This window comes from Myotis davidii, unplaced genomic scaffold (genome assembly GCF_000327345.1).
Source record: "Myotis davidii unplaced genomic scaffold, ASM32734v1 scaffold217, whole genome shotgun sequence".
Taxonomy (NCBI): Eukaryota; Metazoa; Chordata; class Mammalia; order Chiroptera; family Vespertilionidae; genus Myotis; species Myotis davidii.
This window is the reverse complement of record NW_006290034.1, coordinates 2,024,365-2,039,125: the sequence shown is the minus strand read 5'-3', so window position 1 is coordinate 2,039,125 and position 14,761 is coordinate 2,024,365. Positions and strand designations below refer to the sequence as shown.

Below are 14,761 nucleotides of genomic sequence, written 5' to 3'. Positions count from 1 at the left end.
GGTGGCTCAGTGGTTGAGCGTCGCCCTATGAACCAGGAGGTCACGGTGCGATTCCCGGTCAGGGCACAGGCCCGGGTTGCGGGCTCCGTCCCCAGTGTGGGGCGTGCGGGAGGCAGCCGATCCATGATTCTCTTATCCTGGGTGTTTCTCTCTCTCTCTCCCTCTCCTTTCCTCTCTGAAATCAATAAAAATATTCTTTAAAAAAGACACAGAAATGAACGCCCGGGCGTGTGTGGTGTGAGGCCTGGCAGGCGTGAGGAGCAGCGTCCTGAGGTCTCGGGGCTGGAATGCCCTCCCCACAGGGCTCCGTGGCTCACGTGGAGGAGCACCATCTGCCCCCCATTCAGGGTCTGACAGATGAAAACCCATCAGGAGACGTTTCACCCTCATTTCTTCCCTGAGGAGCGTGTTACTTATTCATGCGTCTGCATCATCGCCGACGCCACTCTCTTCATCTCTCATGTCTTTCCGTCCTCACCGCCTGAGACTGATGTCCTGCAACGGCCGGGGCCCCCCTTCTAGCCCGGGGCCGAGTCCCAGGCTCTTTCTTTAGCCTCTGACTCCAGCTCCCACACCTGCTGGTGGGAAGCCACTGGACACAGCGCTGAGCCCAGTCTCCTTGAGTAACGTGAGGTCACAGTGCCCCCCTCTGAACCCCCCAAGGGAGAAATCTGATGAACGCGACTCGTTCCGAACAGCCACGCCCACAGGGGGCCTGGGGTCTCACTGCCCATCCCCCCGACCTGCCACAGGTGACGACACCTCCACGGGTGCCTCAGTGTCCTGCCTACACGAAGCTGCCGGAACCAATTCCCACGCACGTGGCAGCCCAGGAGAACACGGCACTTCTGCACGGTTCTGGGGTCGGGAGGCCAACAGCGGCTCCAAAGCAAATTCCCAGGCCAAACAGAACGCGACGGCGTGACCAGAAGACTGACCACACCACGTGTCTGCACATCTGTGCAGAAGCCCGAGCTCCCACACCTGCCGCTGGGCACACGGGCGGGCGTGCCTGCCTGGGACCCCCTGGGGGACACCTGCTGTGGCTCACTGTCCCTCTCAGGGGTGGGCAGCCAACAGGCCGCTGGGCCGACGGACAGGGGGACAGCCAACAGGCCGCTGGGCCGACGGACAGCTTACAGCCAGGCCTCTCCGTGCACAGACACACTCACCCACCGAGCCCCAGCAGCCAGGGCTCCTCGTCCCGTTAATGGGCGAATGGCTGGTGATTTCTAAAATGTGAAGGGGAAACCGGGAAGGGTTGTGCGCCTACAGGTTCAGTCTCTCCCCCTTGGGGACTGGGGTTTGACCAAAGCCAGTGGTGAGCACGGGAAGGAGGGAGGGGTTATCAGTATTCCTCTGAGTCCGGGCAGGTGGGACCAGCCGCTCTCCCTCCTGCCCAGGCAGCTCCTCAGATGCAGCCACACGCAGCTGCCTCCTTGTCCGGGAGCAGCTACCTCGCCACCGTCACCACAGACCTCAGCTGCGTTTTGTTTGGTTTGTGTGTTTTCCGTTCTGCTTATAGACGTGCAAACAACAGAAAAGAAGGGAATGACATGCCAGATGGGAAGACGTAAGAAAATCACACTGAGGCCAGATCACACCCAGGAAACGACAGGGAACAGGCGGGCGCAGGTGGCTCTGCGCCTCCTTCTCGCCTGCCCGGCCCGGAGACCACAGGAGCCGGGAGGAGGCCGGAGCCATCCCCTCGCCAGGCTCCTGGGGCGCGGCCTTCCCGCCTGATGCAGCCGTTCATCACCCCGGCTGCCACGGTCCGGGGGAAACGGAGGCAGGGCGACCAGGGACCCGGATGTACCCCGCCCGTGGGGACAACAGACTTACTCTTCCAGGAAGTGCTGCTGGGGCCCGATGATGGAGCCGGGCCGGCATATCCGGATCCAGGAGATGACCTCGGCGTGCGTGAACCTGTAGTGCTTCATGACATAGCAGGCGATCAGCGTCCCCGTCCTGCCCAGGCCGGCTGCAAGAGAGGGACGAGCCGGGGAAGCAAACCCTCCCGCACCTGCCCGGCACTGCCTGTTTAAACGCTACCGACCCCGTTTCATCAGACGAGGGGCTGGGGGGGGGCACCTGAAGCAGGGCCACCTCCTGACCCCAAGGACCTGACCCAGCACCAAGGCGCTAGAAAAGAGTGACGTTAATGTGGCCTCCTAGGCTCTTCTTTAGACGTAGGAGTGAGGAGACATTTGTCCTGGTCTGTGCGGAGGTCTGACAAGGCCACAGATCATGTTGACAGAACACAGCCCAGTGGCCCGGAGCAGGACCAGGGCCCAGTCGGCGTCCAGAGCCCCTCCGCTGGCCTCTGCGGGGACACCAGTGCCCCCACGCCCTCTCCCTGGGCCGGGGAGGGGGCGGGGGGAGGGGCTCCTCGCCACACACACCCACAACCAAAAAGAAAAGGTGCAGAAAGTGTTCAGATTCCTCTGAAACATAAGCTGCTTCCCCCTTTCAAAAAGCTTGTAATTTAATCTATAAAAAGAACGTACTTGCACTCTCACCAGGATCGCACAGGAGAGGAGCGTTCCGCTAGGTTCTAGAAGAGCCTGAACGGTTTGTGAAAGCGGGCCTAGCGAGAGGGCTCCTGGTGCCGCAGGGCGAGAAGCTGGACGGGGTCTATTTACCGACTGCCCCACCGCCCGCCTTACAGGGCCAGGCGGTTCCTGAAATCCCTACAGAACAGGCATGTCCAACTCACGGCCCGCGGGCCGCATGCCTTGTGTATTTGGCCCGTGTTAGCCTTTGAGTTTGACATGCTTGCTGCAGAACTCAGCAATCGCCGGTCAGGACTGCATAGTGCGGCCATGTTCCAAACGATTGTGCTAGAAAATTTCACGAGTCCCCAGCCCTCTCTTCACTCAACCAGAAGGTGAACAGGAGACACTGAACGGTCACAGCAGGTCACACCTGCCCAGCAAACTCGGTTCTGGTTTGTCCGCGGGGGGTGAGGGGGGAGCTTTTCCTGCTAAGGGCATCTGGACATTTATAACGTCACTCAGGGGCCACACAACGTCATCCACGTAAACATCCGCCTGCTCTGCTTGGTCAAACATTAACACCCCTGATGCCTTGGCAGGGCCAGGCCCAATGATTCTGAGGGTCTTACTCGGCCCGCGGGCCGGACGTTCCCCACCCCTGCTCTGCACAGCACTTTGCGGGAGGCGCGTGGCACAGCCGTTCTCTCCGCAGCCACCGAAGTTCGTGGGACACGGAAGACTGTTCTCGCTGCCTCCTCCTCGCAGTTCAGTTAAATGCTCGAGGCGGCTGAATTCCCAGAAAATGAAGCTGACTTAATTAGGGCGGATGTCAAAATAATTAACGGGCCTCCCGCAGACACCGATGCTATGAAAGCCACGGAGCGGTAATTACTCCGAAGGTGTGATCCTTGTACAAGGCTCCCACGTGTGCGTACAAGTGGAAGCAAATGAAACACTCAGCCGGGTGTCGCCACCTGGGAGCGGGACGGCCCACACACTGACCCCGGGCGTCCGGTCGGGATGGCGCCTCCCACACCGACATCACAACCGAGTCACGGAGCGACCACCTGAGCCGCGCAGACTCGCTGCAGAGTCCTCTGTGCAACAAGGCGCACGTCCAGGCTGCAGTGCACTCGCTGTACCAAAGCTGCAGCGGATTATCCTAATACAAAAACCCACAAAACCAAGCTAGACGCCAGGCCGAATTCATCCTGGAAAGACAAAAGTAGTTTAAGAGAGAGCCTGCGAGCGTTTCCTGTTCCCAGGAGCTCCCAGCTTCCGCCGATACGTGAAATGTGAAGTGGGGCTTTTTCGTGGGCCTGGGCAATCCTTCCATTTATTTTTATTTGTTTTATTTGAGGGGGGGGGGGCATTGACTTGCTGTTCCACTTATTGATGTATTCGTTTGTGGGTTCTTGAATGTACCCTAACCCAGATCAAACCCGCAACCTTGGCCTATCAGGATGGCGCACAAACCACCGAGCTGCCTGGCCAGGGCGTGCTGGGCAATCTTGACCAAAATGCGAGGGCGAGGCAGTTAGGCTGCGAATGGGCCACACCCGGGGCACACCCGCCCCCCCAACGTGACCTGATGGGAAGGGAGAGCAGCAATCCGCCAGGAGTGAAGGAGAGACCCCCCTACGAGGCAGGGAGGCCTGCCCTCGGGCCCCATCCTGCCGGGAAACGGGAGGGGGGGCCTGTCGGGTGGACTGGCCAGACGCGGGAGCCCCATCTAAATGGGGGCCGCGTGCCGCTCAGCCCCCTCCCGGGTCCCTGCAGAGGCAGCCTCCGTTGCTCTCACATGTTCAGCAAAGTACCTCCACCTACTCACATCTTAAACATAGCAGCAGCCCCGATGGCGTCCCATCACTGTCACAGCCAGAGCAGCTCCGGAACACATCAGCTCCAGCAGCGCAGCCCCCACACGACCAGACCCTGAGCACCAAACCCCACAGGTGCGGGAGCAGCGCCCCCCAGTGGCGCTCGGAGACGCTGCACGTGGGGAGCCGGGGCCCAGCCCAGGGAGGCCAGAGCCATTCCTCCGCAGGGAAATCACAGACCAGCCTCCACAGCTCCCAGCATGTGTTCTCGCCGTTTGCCGAGCAGCGGACACGGCTGCAGGGAACATACAGCACGTACGTTCCGTGCATATTTGAGACACATTAAAAAATTCTCGTTTACCTAAAACTGAACTTTCACTGGGCGGCCTGCACTGCTCTGTGCTAAACCCTACAACCCGGAGGACCCTGCCCCAGTGTGCCCCCCCCCACCCCGAGACCAGAGATTCCTTTACACGACCAAGTCCTGCCCTTCACTCAGAGACAAGCCAACAGCCGGTGACTCCCGTGGGCTGCCGTGCCCTGGCCTCGGGCTGGGAAGACACGCGCCTCCACAATGCAGAGCCCGTGGGGAAAGGCAGGAGCGGACGGGGCAGGCCTGACATCTGGAGCATGAAAGGGAGCATCAGACCAGGGGGTGGGGAGGGAGGAAAGGGGTGGCCGATTCCAGGAGGGAGAGAGGGACCAACCAGCCCTCGCCTCCTGACAGGTGTGCCGGCGCCTGCCCGGCCACGTGGCTCAGCAGCTGAGCGCCGCCGACCAGGAAAGGAGATATTGCGGGTTCCATTCCTGGTCAGGGCACATGCCCAGGTCACAGGCTCGATCCCCAGTTGGGGGCGTGCAGGAAGCAGCTGACCATTAATGCTCCTCTCTCATCAATGTTTCCATTTCTCGCTCCTTCTCTCTTTCTCTCTCTCTCAAAATCAATACGAACATATTTTTTTTAAGTCTTCAACAATTAGAATAAAAGTGCCCTGCCAGCCTACAGATGCTGCCCCGGCCCCGCACGGAGGCGCCTGGGAAGCGAGGGGACCCGGAGGCCACACCGCCACCGGCACCCACATCCAAGCCACCCTTTCCTGGGAAGGGGTTGTGCCAACAGGCTGCGTCCCCTTTTCTCAGACACAGTGGCTCTGGGGCCTGGCGGGCGCGCACCTTTGCAGTGGACGGCGATGGCCCCCTCCGTGTTCTCGCAGATGTTCAGGAACCTGCGCACGATGTTGTCGCAGGGCGTGCTGCCGTCGATGAAGAAGAGGTCGTAGTGCTCGAAGCCCGCGTCCGTGAAGCGCTTGGCCTCGTAGATCTTCTTGTTCAGCCTCACGATGGCCGTCACGTTGTGCTTTTTGAAGTAAGGGAAGTAGGCCTCGGGGGCGTGGAGGGGGTAACCTGCGGGAGAGGGGGCTGTCAGCACAGCGGGGGACCCCTGGGGATCCCCCCTTTCTCTCCCTGGGATCCTGGCTGTTTCTTAAGCCTCGTTCCCCCGCCTTCCCCGGGGGCTGGGACTCCCAGCATCATTCCGATCGGTGCCTCTCGGGCTTCATTTGCCAGAGTTGGTTCTTCCGCCTGCCCCCCCGCCCCCCGAGCCGAGGGGCACACTGAGCCGAGGTCACCCCACGGAGGCAGGCGGATCTGAGAGGCAGGCCTGGCTAACCCACAGCCCAGATACACAATTTCTACTTTTGAGCAAAGAGGTGGGAGCGTATTTGCCATCTTCCATGTAGAGAAGTGACTCACACAGGCACCAGAGGACAACTGCTTTCCCATCGGGAAAGTCACACCTGTGCTCCTCGTCGGTTTATTGGCCCAAATCATCGTTCTTTTGAGAAAAGGTCACTGACGTCACCAACTATGGCAACAGGACGCTGAAGGAACGACAAGAATGAGGATAACCGTAGCCGACGTGCAGAGCACTTGCTATGGACCAGGCGCTACGCGAGGTGCTTCATGAACCTTGCAATCAGCCAGCTGGCGAGGCTGCACAGGGCCCGGCCCTACCCACAGCGGGCAGGAGAGACGGCGGCGGCTGCGCCCTGGAGTCAGGCTCCGGGCTGCGCTGGGGCTGATTTCGGGCCAGAACCAACCTGAGGCTAATTGTTGGGTCTCCACTTCCTAGCGTTGGTGAGCAGGTTTCTTACAGACCGCAAGTGTTTCAGTGAGCTATACCCAAAGCCAGTGGCAATATCCTATGGCTGGGAACAGCTGTTTGGGGTGCCATCAATGCTCTCCCCGCTGTTTGAGGGTGTCATCAATGCTCTCACAGTGTTTGGGGTGCTGTCAATGCTCTCACAGCTGTTTGAGGGGGTCATCAATGCTCTTACAGTGTTTGGGGTGCCATCAATGCTCTCAGTGTTTGGGGTGCCATCAATGCTCTCACAGCTGTTTGGGGCGCCATCAATGCTCTCCCCGCTGTTTGAGGGTATCATCAATGCTCTCACAGTGTTTGGGGTGCCATCAATGCTCTCACAGCTGTTTGGGGTGCCATCAATGCTCTCCCCGCTGTTTGAGGGTATCATCAATGCTCTCACAGTGTTTGGGGTGCCATCAATGCTCTCACAGCTGTTTGGGGCGCCATCAATGCTCTCCCCGCTGTTTGAGGGTATCATCAATGCTCTCACCGTGTTTGGGGTGCCATCAATGCTCTCACAGCTGTTTGGGGTGCTATCTATGCTCTGGGGACTGATGGTCGCGCCATGCACGGCTGCCCTTCTCCGTCCAGCCGCTAGGTGGTGCCCTGGCATCAGTGAAGCTCAGGCAGGACCCTGGATCTAACCAAACCAGAACTTGCGGGCAGAGAGAGATCTAAACAGTCATGTCTTCCCTCATCAGAAGTCAGGGAACCAAAGATCAGCAGAGGAATGACCAGGCCCACCAGTCATTAATAAAAGTAAAAACTGAAAAATAGGCCAATGAAGTACATAAAATATTAGGCTCATCCATGATAAACACGGAATCTGAGTATCTGCTCCCTAATAAGCACCTATCGTGTGCAGAGCACTGGATACAGTCTCTCTAATCCTCACTGCGCGCCTGCAATGCGCGTTGTCCCCCCTTTGATAGAGGGGGAACCCCGCTCAGAGAGGTGCAGGAGCTCACACGGTTCGAGGGGTGCAGCCAGCGAGGGGTGCAGCCGGCTCCCACCTGCCCAGCTCCCATCTGCTCTCTCCTTAAAGGGCCAGGCTGACCTTCGGAGAGTGGGACTCCCTGCCTCTGCTGTCTGTCTGTCTGTATGTCTGTCTCTCTGCTTTTGTTCTTCCTTTTTTAAAACATAAACGAGAAAAACATTATCCCCGGGGGGTTCTGGGTGGTTTGGTGTTTTGTTTTGTTTTTAGAAAATTTGCAATCCAAACTATGCTGCGGTCTGCCGCTAAATTACGCATTTACGATCCCAGCGTTTAACCCAAACACGGCGGCTCTCGCGTCCCCACAGCGGCCCCAACGTGCTCTCTGTGGCCCTGAGACTCTGCGTCCAGCACCCAGCACCCGGCACCCGGCACCCGGAGCCCCTGAGGGGAGCAGGCGTCTCTCAGGGGTGACGGCCTGTTTCTCGGGGTCTCCTCTGACACCTGGGTCAGGGCAGTGAGCCCCTCTGACCCCCTGACCATCGGCTGGTCTTACAGCAGCGGCCACGGCTCCACCCCTACAGGGTGGCATCGAGCACACGAGTTACTACGATTCGTTTCCAAATTACGAAATTCTCCGGAGAATATCACCGAAAGGAAGGATTATTGGAGGAAATGAAGGAATTAAAGACGGTCTGAAGCACATTGTTGGGTGGTAAAGAAAAACCTACCGTTTTCAATTTTGCTTTTTGGATGCGGTCCACTAAATGCTAAGAATTTCCCCGGAACGATCCAGTTGAAGTCACCATTTTCAACTCGCTGGAGAATTTTGTGAGGAAAGAAAAGAAAAGAAAAGAAAAATTTGTTATAATTCTTACACCACTTAGGAAACACTTACGGAGAAAGTCGCTTTCATGTTACTGGTTCTAAGACTCACTGGACGTATGTAAAGACAACGTAACAGTTTAAAATAAAAACATGCATCGATGCACAAAATGGTACTTATGAATTCAATCCACTTCAGAAAAGTGTTTTCCTAGACTGTGTAAAACTTTAAAAAAAATGTTCTTAAATTTGCTTAAAAGAATTTTGTTTCCTGGCCACTCTGCAATGGAAAGGAATCCAAACAAACATCGCCTGTCCCAGCGATAAGTAAAGGGAAATCAGAGAAAACAGACAATATACGCACTTGCCATGAACGTGGGATACATACTGTAAGCCATTTTTTAAAATCTACAAATTGATCAGAGTTATGATGCACACACTTTCGTGGGGCAGCTGTTGTCAACACTGATTTTTAGGAGGAGGAGGAGGGAGGGACAGACCCTGGTCCACCCTCAAGGTCACACCGCGACCCAGACTCCGCCAAGGCCTCTGGCCGTGGCTGCAAACCCAACAGCCCCAGGGGCCAGGCGTGGGGAGGCCGGCCTCGGCACTGGCTAAGAAGCCATCCTGCAGGCTAAGAAGCGCTGGATGAGGCCCACCCTCTGACGGGACAGTCGCCGACATCTCTCTGTTTGACATCTGCCCTTGGAAGGATGCCTTTAGATACCGCACAGCCCGACAGGACACGGGCTGACGGGGATCACCAGGTCTCGGCCTCTGGTCCCCACACGCTAAGGGGGCCTGAGAAAAGGCTGAAGACCAGGGAAGGGCCGAGCCTCCTCCCACTGCCCATAATCTCCTCCTCCTCCCCTCCGTTCCCCTTCCCTGTGGCCTCTGAACCCAGGGACCACTGGGGCAGGGCTGGGGGCACCTGAGGTTGTGCAGGCAATTGGGACACATGTGGGCGATGCATCAAAAGGTGTGTTGGCGCTGCTTCACGTTTGCTTTCTTGGCCCACCCACAACGCCACCCCCACTGCCCGTCCCAGCGTGGAGGCCCCAGTCTCTCCCCCCCACCCCCCGGCTCTGGGCCCCACAGGGCTCCGTGCACAGCTACCAGGCAGGGGAGGGAGTGTTCTCTCCAGGGCCACAGCTCCCCACACAGAAGGCTCGCTCCGTCAATAGGAGGAGCACCTGAGTACGATACCGTCTGAACCCCGCGGTCTGTCGGGGCTTCTATTTGTTCAATAAGTGGGAGCAGGGCCCTGGGGAAAGCGGGAACCTCTACCTTAGTTACTTACTCTGCCCACTCTCACCCCAGGAAAACCCGACCTTGGCGCTACCGGGCTCATGTTTCAAATGCAGACGTTTCTCTCCAGTTACAAATGAAGCCTGACAAGACACCTCATGGATGTCTGAATTGCATTAAACTCGTCGTAATAAACATATTCTCTCTAGCATGCCCTAAGTAAAATCCCCACCACCTCTGTGGCTGTTAGGGGCGCACACACCAGATCTCAAGCATACCTGTCTGTTCACATCAACTGGATTAAAGCATCTCCTACATGACTCTTTTTGAAAATACATAATTTAAAGTAAATTTATTTTCAATATGATATTATTAGATTTTATTTAAAATACATTTTACAACTCTTTAGGATGAACATTTTCTTGCTTAAATAAAACAGTCTGGCCAGGCCAGTGTGGCTCAATGGTTGGGGTCACAGTTTGATTCCCGGTCAGGCACATGCCCGGGCTGTAGGCTCGATCCCTACAGGGGGCGTGCAGGAGGCAGCTGACCCATGATTCTCTCTCATCCCTCTCTCTTTCTCTCTGACATCAGTAAAAATAAAAAACAAACAAACAGTCTCCAACTAATGGCCCCACTATCCCTCTCACGTAAGAGTTAAGCTTAAAACATTACTTAAATTTTCAAAATTAAACCTAGGCTCTGACCCTCAAAAGGCGAACACCCATCTTCTGTGAACAGTGGAAGAGAACGGGTTTCCGTGTTCACTGTCTCCGTATCCCTGACCGCTGAGCGGGCTGGACAGGACACTGGGCTGTGTTTACTTGGGTCGTGGACATCCCTTGGTTAAACAGTAACCTTTCATACCCGTCAGACGGGCAAGACAATGGCCTCACGAAGGCACATTCGCTCCCAGAACCAAAAGAGCGTGTTTGCCAGCCGCCTTCCCAAGGAGATAAACATGGGACATACTGAACTATACTCAGTGGCCCGGACAGGTGGATGGGAGAAGCAAAGAGATTTAGGTCTCAGATCCAAGTAAAAGAAAATGAGGAAGAACGTTAACTGACTGGGCTGACAGAAGCCAAGTTTGGTAAGCTTCCAAAATGCACATTGGGCTTCCTTCGGAGTGAAGTACACACATGTCAATATTTACGTTAGAACAGTTAACGCAACACAGACCAGGCTTTCTCATTAAACAGACACACACACACCGCAGAACCTGGCTCACACAGACTCCTGCCCGACGCACTCGGTAAGCAGCAGCTCAGCAAGGATGAGGCCGTGGGGCGAGTTCGCCCTTCCGGCCGAAAGCCTACTCCTCCGCTCCCGGGGGCAGGCCCAGATGCTCTCCCCGGGAGGACACCCCAAGATAAGGAACATCGGGGCTCCTGGGCGGGTGTATTTGGGTGTTTCTCATCACGTTGCCATAGAATTCTCGGTCCGCGAGGTTCACCCCGTTTCTTCGGAACAGCTAACCTGCCCGGTGCATTTGAAATGCCGTGGGACTTGAGCACTTGAATTTTCACAAGTTCTAGAAACTACGTCTGCGCCCGTGAGGTGGGCCACTGCTGTGATGGCCGCAAATACATCTCTCAGCCCCAAACTGGGAGATACTCAGCCTTTCTATAATGGACAATGTAGTGTCCTCGACAGTAAGATGGAGACGCTAGACCCACGGTTGACAACCACAGGGTTGGTTCCTTATGAACAGGTGTCTTTTCTAAGACAGCACAAGCACCATTCAACCTTCACTCAAACATCCATCAAGGACTCTAACTCACACTAAATACTAAAAAGCAATCAATGATTCTCTCATTACGGAGTCTGGAAGCTGTGGGAGTGACCAGTAACAGTAACGACAGCAGTGGGTACATACCCACCTGTGACTCTGTGCCAGGTGCCACTTAGGTGCGCGCAGCTCACTGAGCCTCAGAGCAGCCCCCGCGACAGGTGCTACTGTCGCCTCCTTTTGCTCCATGGCTGAAGACTGCACGTCCCAGGCCCTCGACATTCATGTTGCAACCTAACCCCAGTGTGATGGTGCGAGGAGGTGGGGCCTTTAGGGGGAGATCAGGTCATGAGGATGGGGCCCTCACGAATGGAGTTAGTGCCCTTCTAAAAGAGAGGCCAGGGAGTGTCCTCACCCCTTCCACCACCTGAGGACACGGGAGAGGAGGGCCGTCCATGGCCTAGGGGCTAGTCCTTCCTAGACGCCCAGTCCCCCTCCCACCTCCACCCTGCCTCCCTGCCCCTGATCCCAGACCTCCAGCCTCCAGAACTGAGAGAAATCAGTGTTTGTTGCGTAAGCCACACGGTCTATGGTGTTTTTCTTACAGGAGCACAAACTAAGGCACCCGTTAAAGAAAATGCGACATTACATGTAAGAACAGCCATCACAGATGTAATGCGAGGTTTACCAGCGCCACAAAGACTTCTGAAAACCAAAGAGACGGAACTCAGTCTTTTTTTCTTTATGACGTATGACTGTCTAACCCAGTGGTTCTCAACCTTCCTAATGCCGCAACCCTTTAATACAGTTCCTCATGTGGTGGTGACCCCCAATTTCATTGTTACAAATTGAATATAATGATGTGAAAGGATCGTTCGACCCCCAAAGGGGCCGCAACCCACAGATTGAGAACCGCTGGGACCGCTATGCTCTACACCTGAAACTAATGCGAAGTAATACTGAATGTCCCTGTCACTGAACAGAATGCTGACAGTGAGAGCGTCCCGTAAACACAGTATGCTGGGACGACAGGCACTTGATGAGCTTAAGGCAAAGTAAATATTTGAGGCATTTGGTTAATTAAGGGTCCGCGCCGTTTGGCTCCGAATCATCCGCGGCAAGTTATTAGTTCAGGTTTGCCCTGGACGGGCCGCGCGGGGGAGGGAGGGGTGTGGGGAGGGCCTGATCTCCGAGCCTTTGGACTTGCTTCCCCCTGAGCAGGTGCAGCCGCGTTTCCGAGTAAGAACGCGGCCGGCAAAGGTATTACAAGGCACACGTCCAGTTTTGTTTTCAAAAGAACCCGGATTTTCAAATAAATGTCACTTACAAGTTCACTACCAAACTGTGCGATTACTTTTCTCAGGAAGGTGGAAAGTAACTGTCAATAAACATTCGACGGCAGAATATACAGATCCGGCATTTCCCGAAACCGGAGTGATGGCTCCCGGTCGGAGCTGAGAGGAGACACCGAGAACCCGGGAAACGCCAGGGCGCTGTCCTCGCCGGCCGCCCGCGGGACCCACGGCACCCACGCGTGGTCACAGCCACAAACACGGACCACACCCACCTCGTAGTGTTCGTACTCATCCACGTCGAAAGTCTCAAAGTCGAAAAATCCGTGCTGCAATCCCTGGAAGCAGAGGGGGGTCAGTTTCCACGGCAGCCCTGTGCCAGCGCCGCCCCGTGCCCACACAGCCCTGTGCCCATGCGCAGAGCCTGGAGGAGGCCGCTCCTCGCACAGCCTTCGTGCTCTGAGCCCGTCTCACAGGGGACAACACACTCAGAACATGACGGTCATTTACATGATGGTCATTTCACAGCCATTTACGTGACTTGTGTGTAAAATTACTTCTGTCTCCAACATGCAACATACCAGCAAGGTTATAGCTAAAACATGTCCCCAAATTCTCCCATCTTTCAGGTTAGGCTCTCCATTCTACACCGGGGTGGGCAAAGGCAGGTGAAATGACCAGCCGGCCAGTGACTCTCATCACTGACGTTCCTCTCCCTCTCCCTTCCTCTCTGAAATCAATTAAAAGCATAAACATCAAGAGAGAGCCAGCGTGCCGTCCTCCAGGCCAGCGGGGGAGCAGAGGTCGGACTCCTGTCTCCCGGCCTCGCACCCCCGCCACCTGGCCGATGGCGCTGATGCCCAGGCCCCGCAGCAGACAGACGGGGGACAGCTGCCCAGGACAGTTGCAATGGGAGGGCGCCCCTTCCGCTGCTGAGAGGAGCGACAGGGCAGCCAGGCCGCGACCGCCCCACGGCCTCCATTTACAGACCATCATTGGAGTGGAAGCCTTCTGCCCCGACGCCCTCTCCTCCCCGCAGCACACGGGGCAGGGGCATGGTTCCCTTTTCACGTTTGAAACGACCGTGTGGCCGCAGCCGGGAGAGCTGGGTTACCTTTCTGATGCCCTGCAAACAGTCGAGGATGGTGAGGTTGTACGTGCAGTTTCCGAAGGAAGCATCCCTGTCAACACAGAAAAGCCCCCGTTAGCCGGTCTGTGTGCGACGCCCAAGCCCGCGGGCACGGGCTGGGCTGGCTCCCGGCGGCAGCCGTGGTCAGCGCCTGGGGCCCATCAGATGCGACTGGTTGGGGACTCACTCCACGGCGTCACCCAGCACTTCTGAGACCCTGTACCCCAGGGGGCGGGTGGCCGAGCCCGAGGCCCGGGGGTCGGACTCAGATCCCAGCCCTGCTGGGACCTGGGCCAGTTACGCCGCCTCCGTGGTCTCGGCTTCTCACCTGCGAGACGAAGGACCTGAGAGTAGCAGCTACATTCGTGGGACTGTGGTCGGGTGACACTTAAAGATCAGAAGTCCTTCCCACAGCGCCCGGCACACAGGAGGCACTTACTGAATGTGATCACTACTCCCGTCATTACGAATGGGCATAATAGAACTGGGCGGTTTTATATATATATATATATATTATTGATTTCAGAGAGGAAAGGAAAGGGAGAAACATCAGTGAGGAGAGAGAATCATGGATCGGCTGCCTCCTGCACACCCCACGCTACGGATCGAGCCTGCAACCCAGGCCTGTGCCCCGACCGGGAATTGAACCGTGACCTCCTGGTTCATAGGTCGACGCTCAACCCCTGAGCCAGCCAGGCAAGCTGGACTGTTTTATTAAGAAAGATGTTCGTCGTCATGAGAGGAGCGAGCACTGGGAGAGAGGCGGGGGGGCGGGGGGCGCGGGATGCAGGGCACAGAACCCAGCAGCCATGCTCATGGGGGAAACGCCAGCCTTCCTCCCCCCCCCCCCCCACCTGCCCCCCAAAACCACAGGAAACGGCAGCCATGCCTCGGAAGGACGTCCTCTCGGGACCCACGGGAGCCGCGAGCGCCCCGGAGCGGAGGGGCACCTACTGCACTGAACACCGAGCGCTTCATCCTTTATTTAGGTTTTTAGAGAACTTAGCAGACCTGCTCTCGGAACCTAAAACTCCAGTATCAGGTTCAGGCCAGTGAGCGAGAGCTGGCACTGCTGTGCCTCTCAGTGCTGCAAGGTGCCCACGGCCAGCAACTTGACCTCGAGGCTCCCGTCTGCCCAGCCCC

The 14,761-nt window shown here is 56.7% G+C and overlaps 1 protein-coding gene across 1 annotated transcript in view; it reads right to left on the bottom strand.

Annotated features, from left to right (window-relative positions):
* CDC14A (cell division cycle 14A) overlaps window positions 1-14,761 on the bottom strand; it is a 64,544-nt gene that overhangs the window by 15,448 nt on the left and 34,335 nt on the right. Inside the window, exons 6-10 of the mRNA XM_015563512.1 lie at window positions 13,604-13,670; window positions 12,765-12,827; window positions 8,124-8,211; window positions 5,489-5,719; window positions 1,843-1,981 (exon numbers count right to left, since the gene is read on the bottom strand). Of these exons, the coding sequence (XP_015418998.1) occupies window positions 1,843-1,981; window positions 5,489-5,719; window positions 8,124-8,211; window positions 12,765-12,827; window positions 13,604-13,670 (588 nt within the window). The remainder of the gene's footprint in view (window positions 1-1,842; window positions 1,982-5,488; window positions 5,720-8,123; window positions 8,212-12,764; window positions 12,828-13,603; window positions 13,671-14,761) is intronic.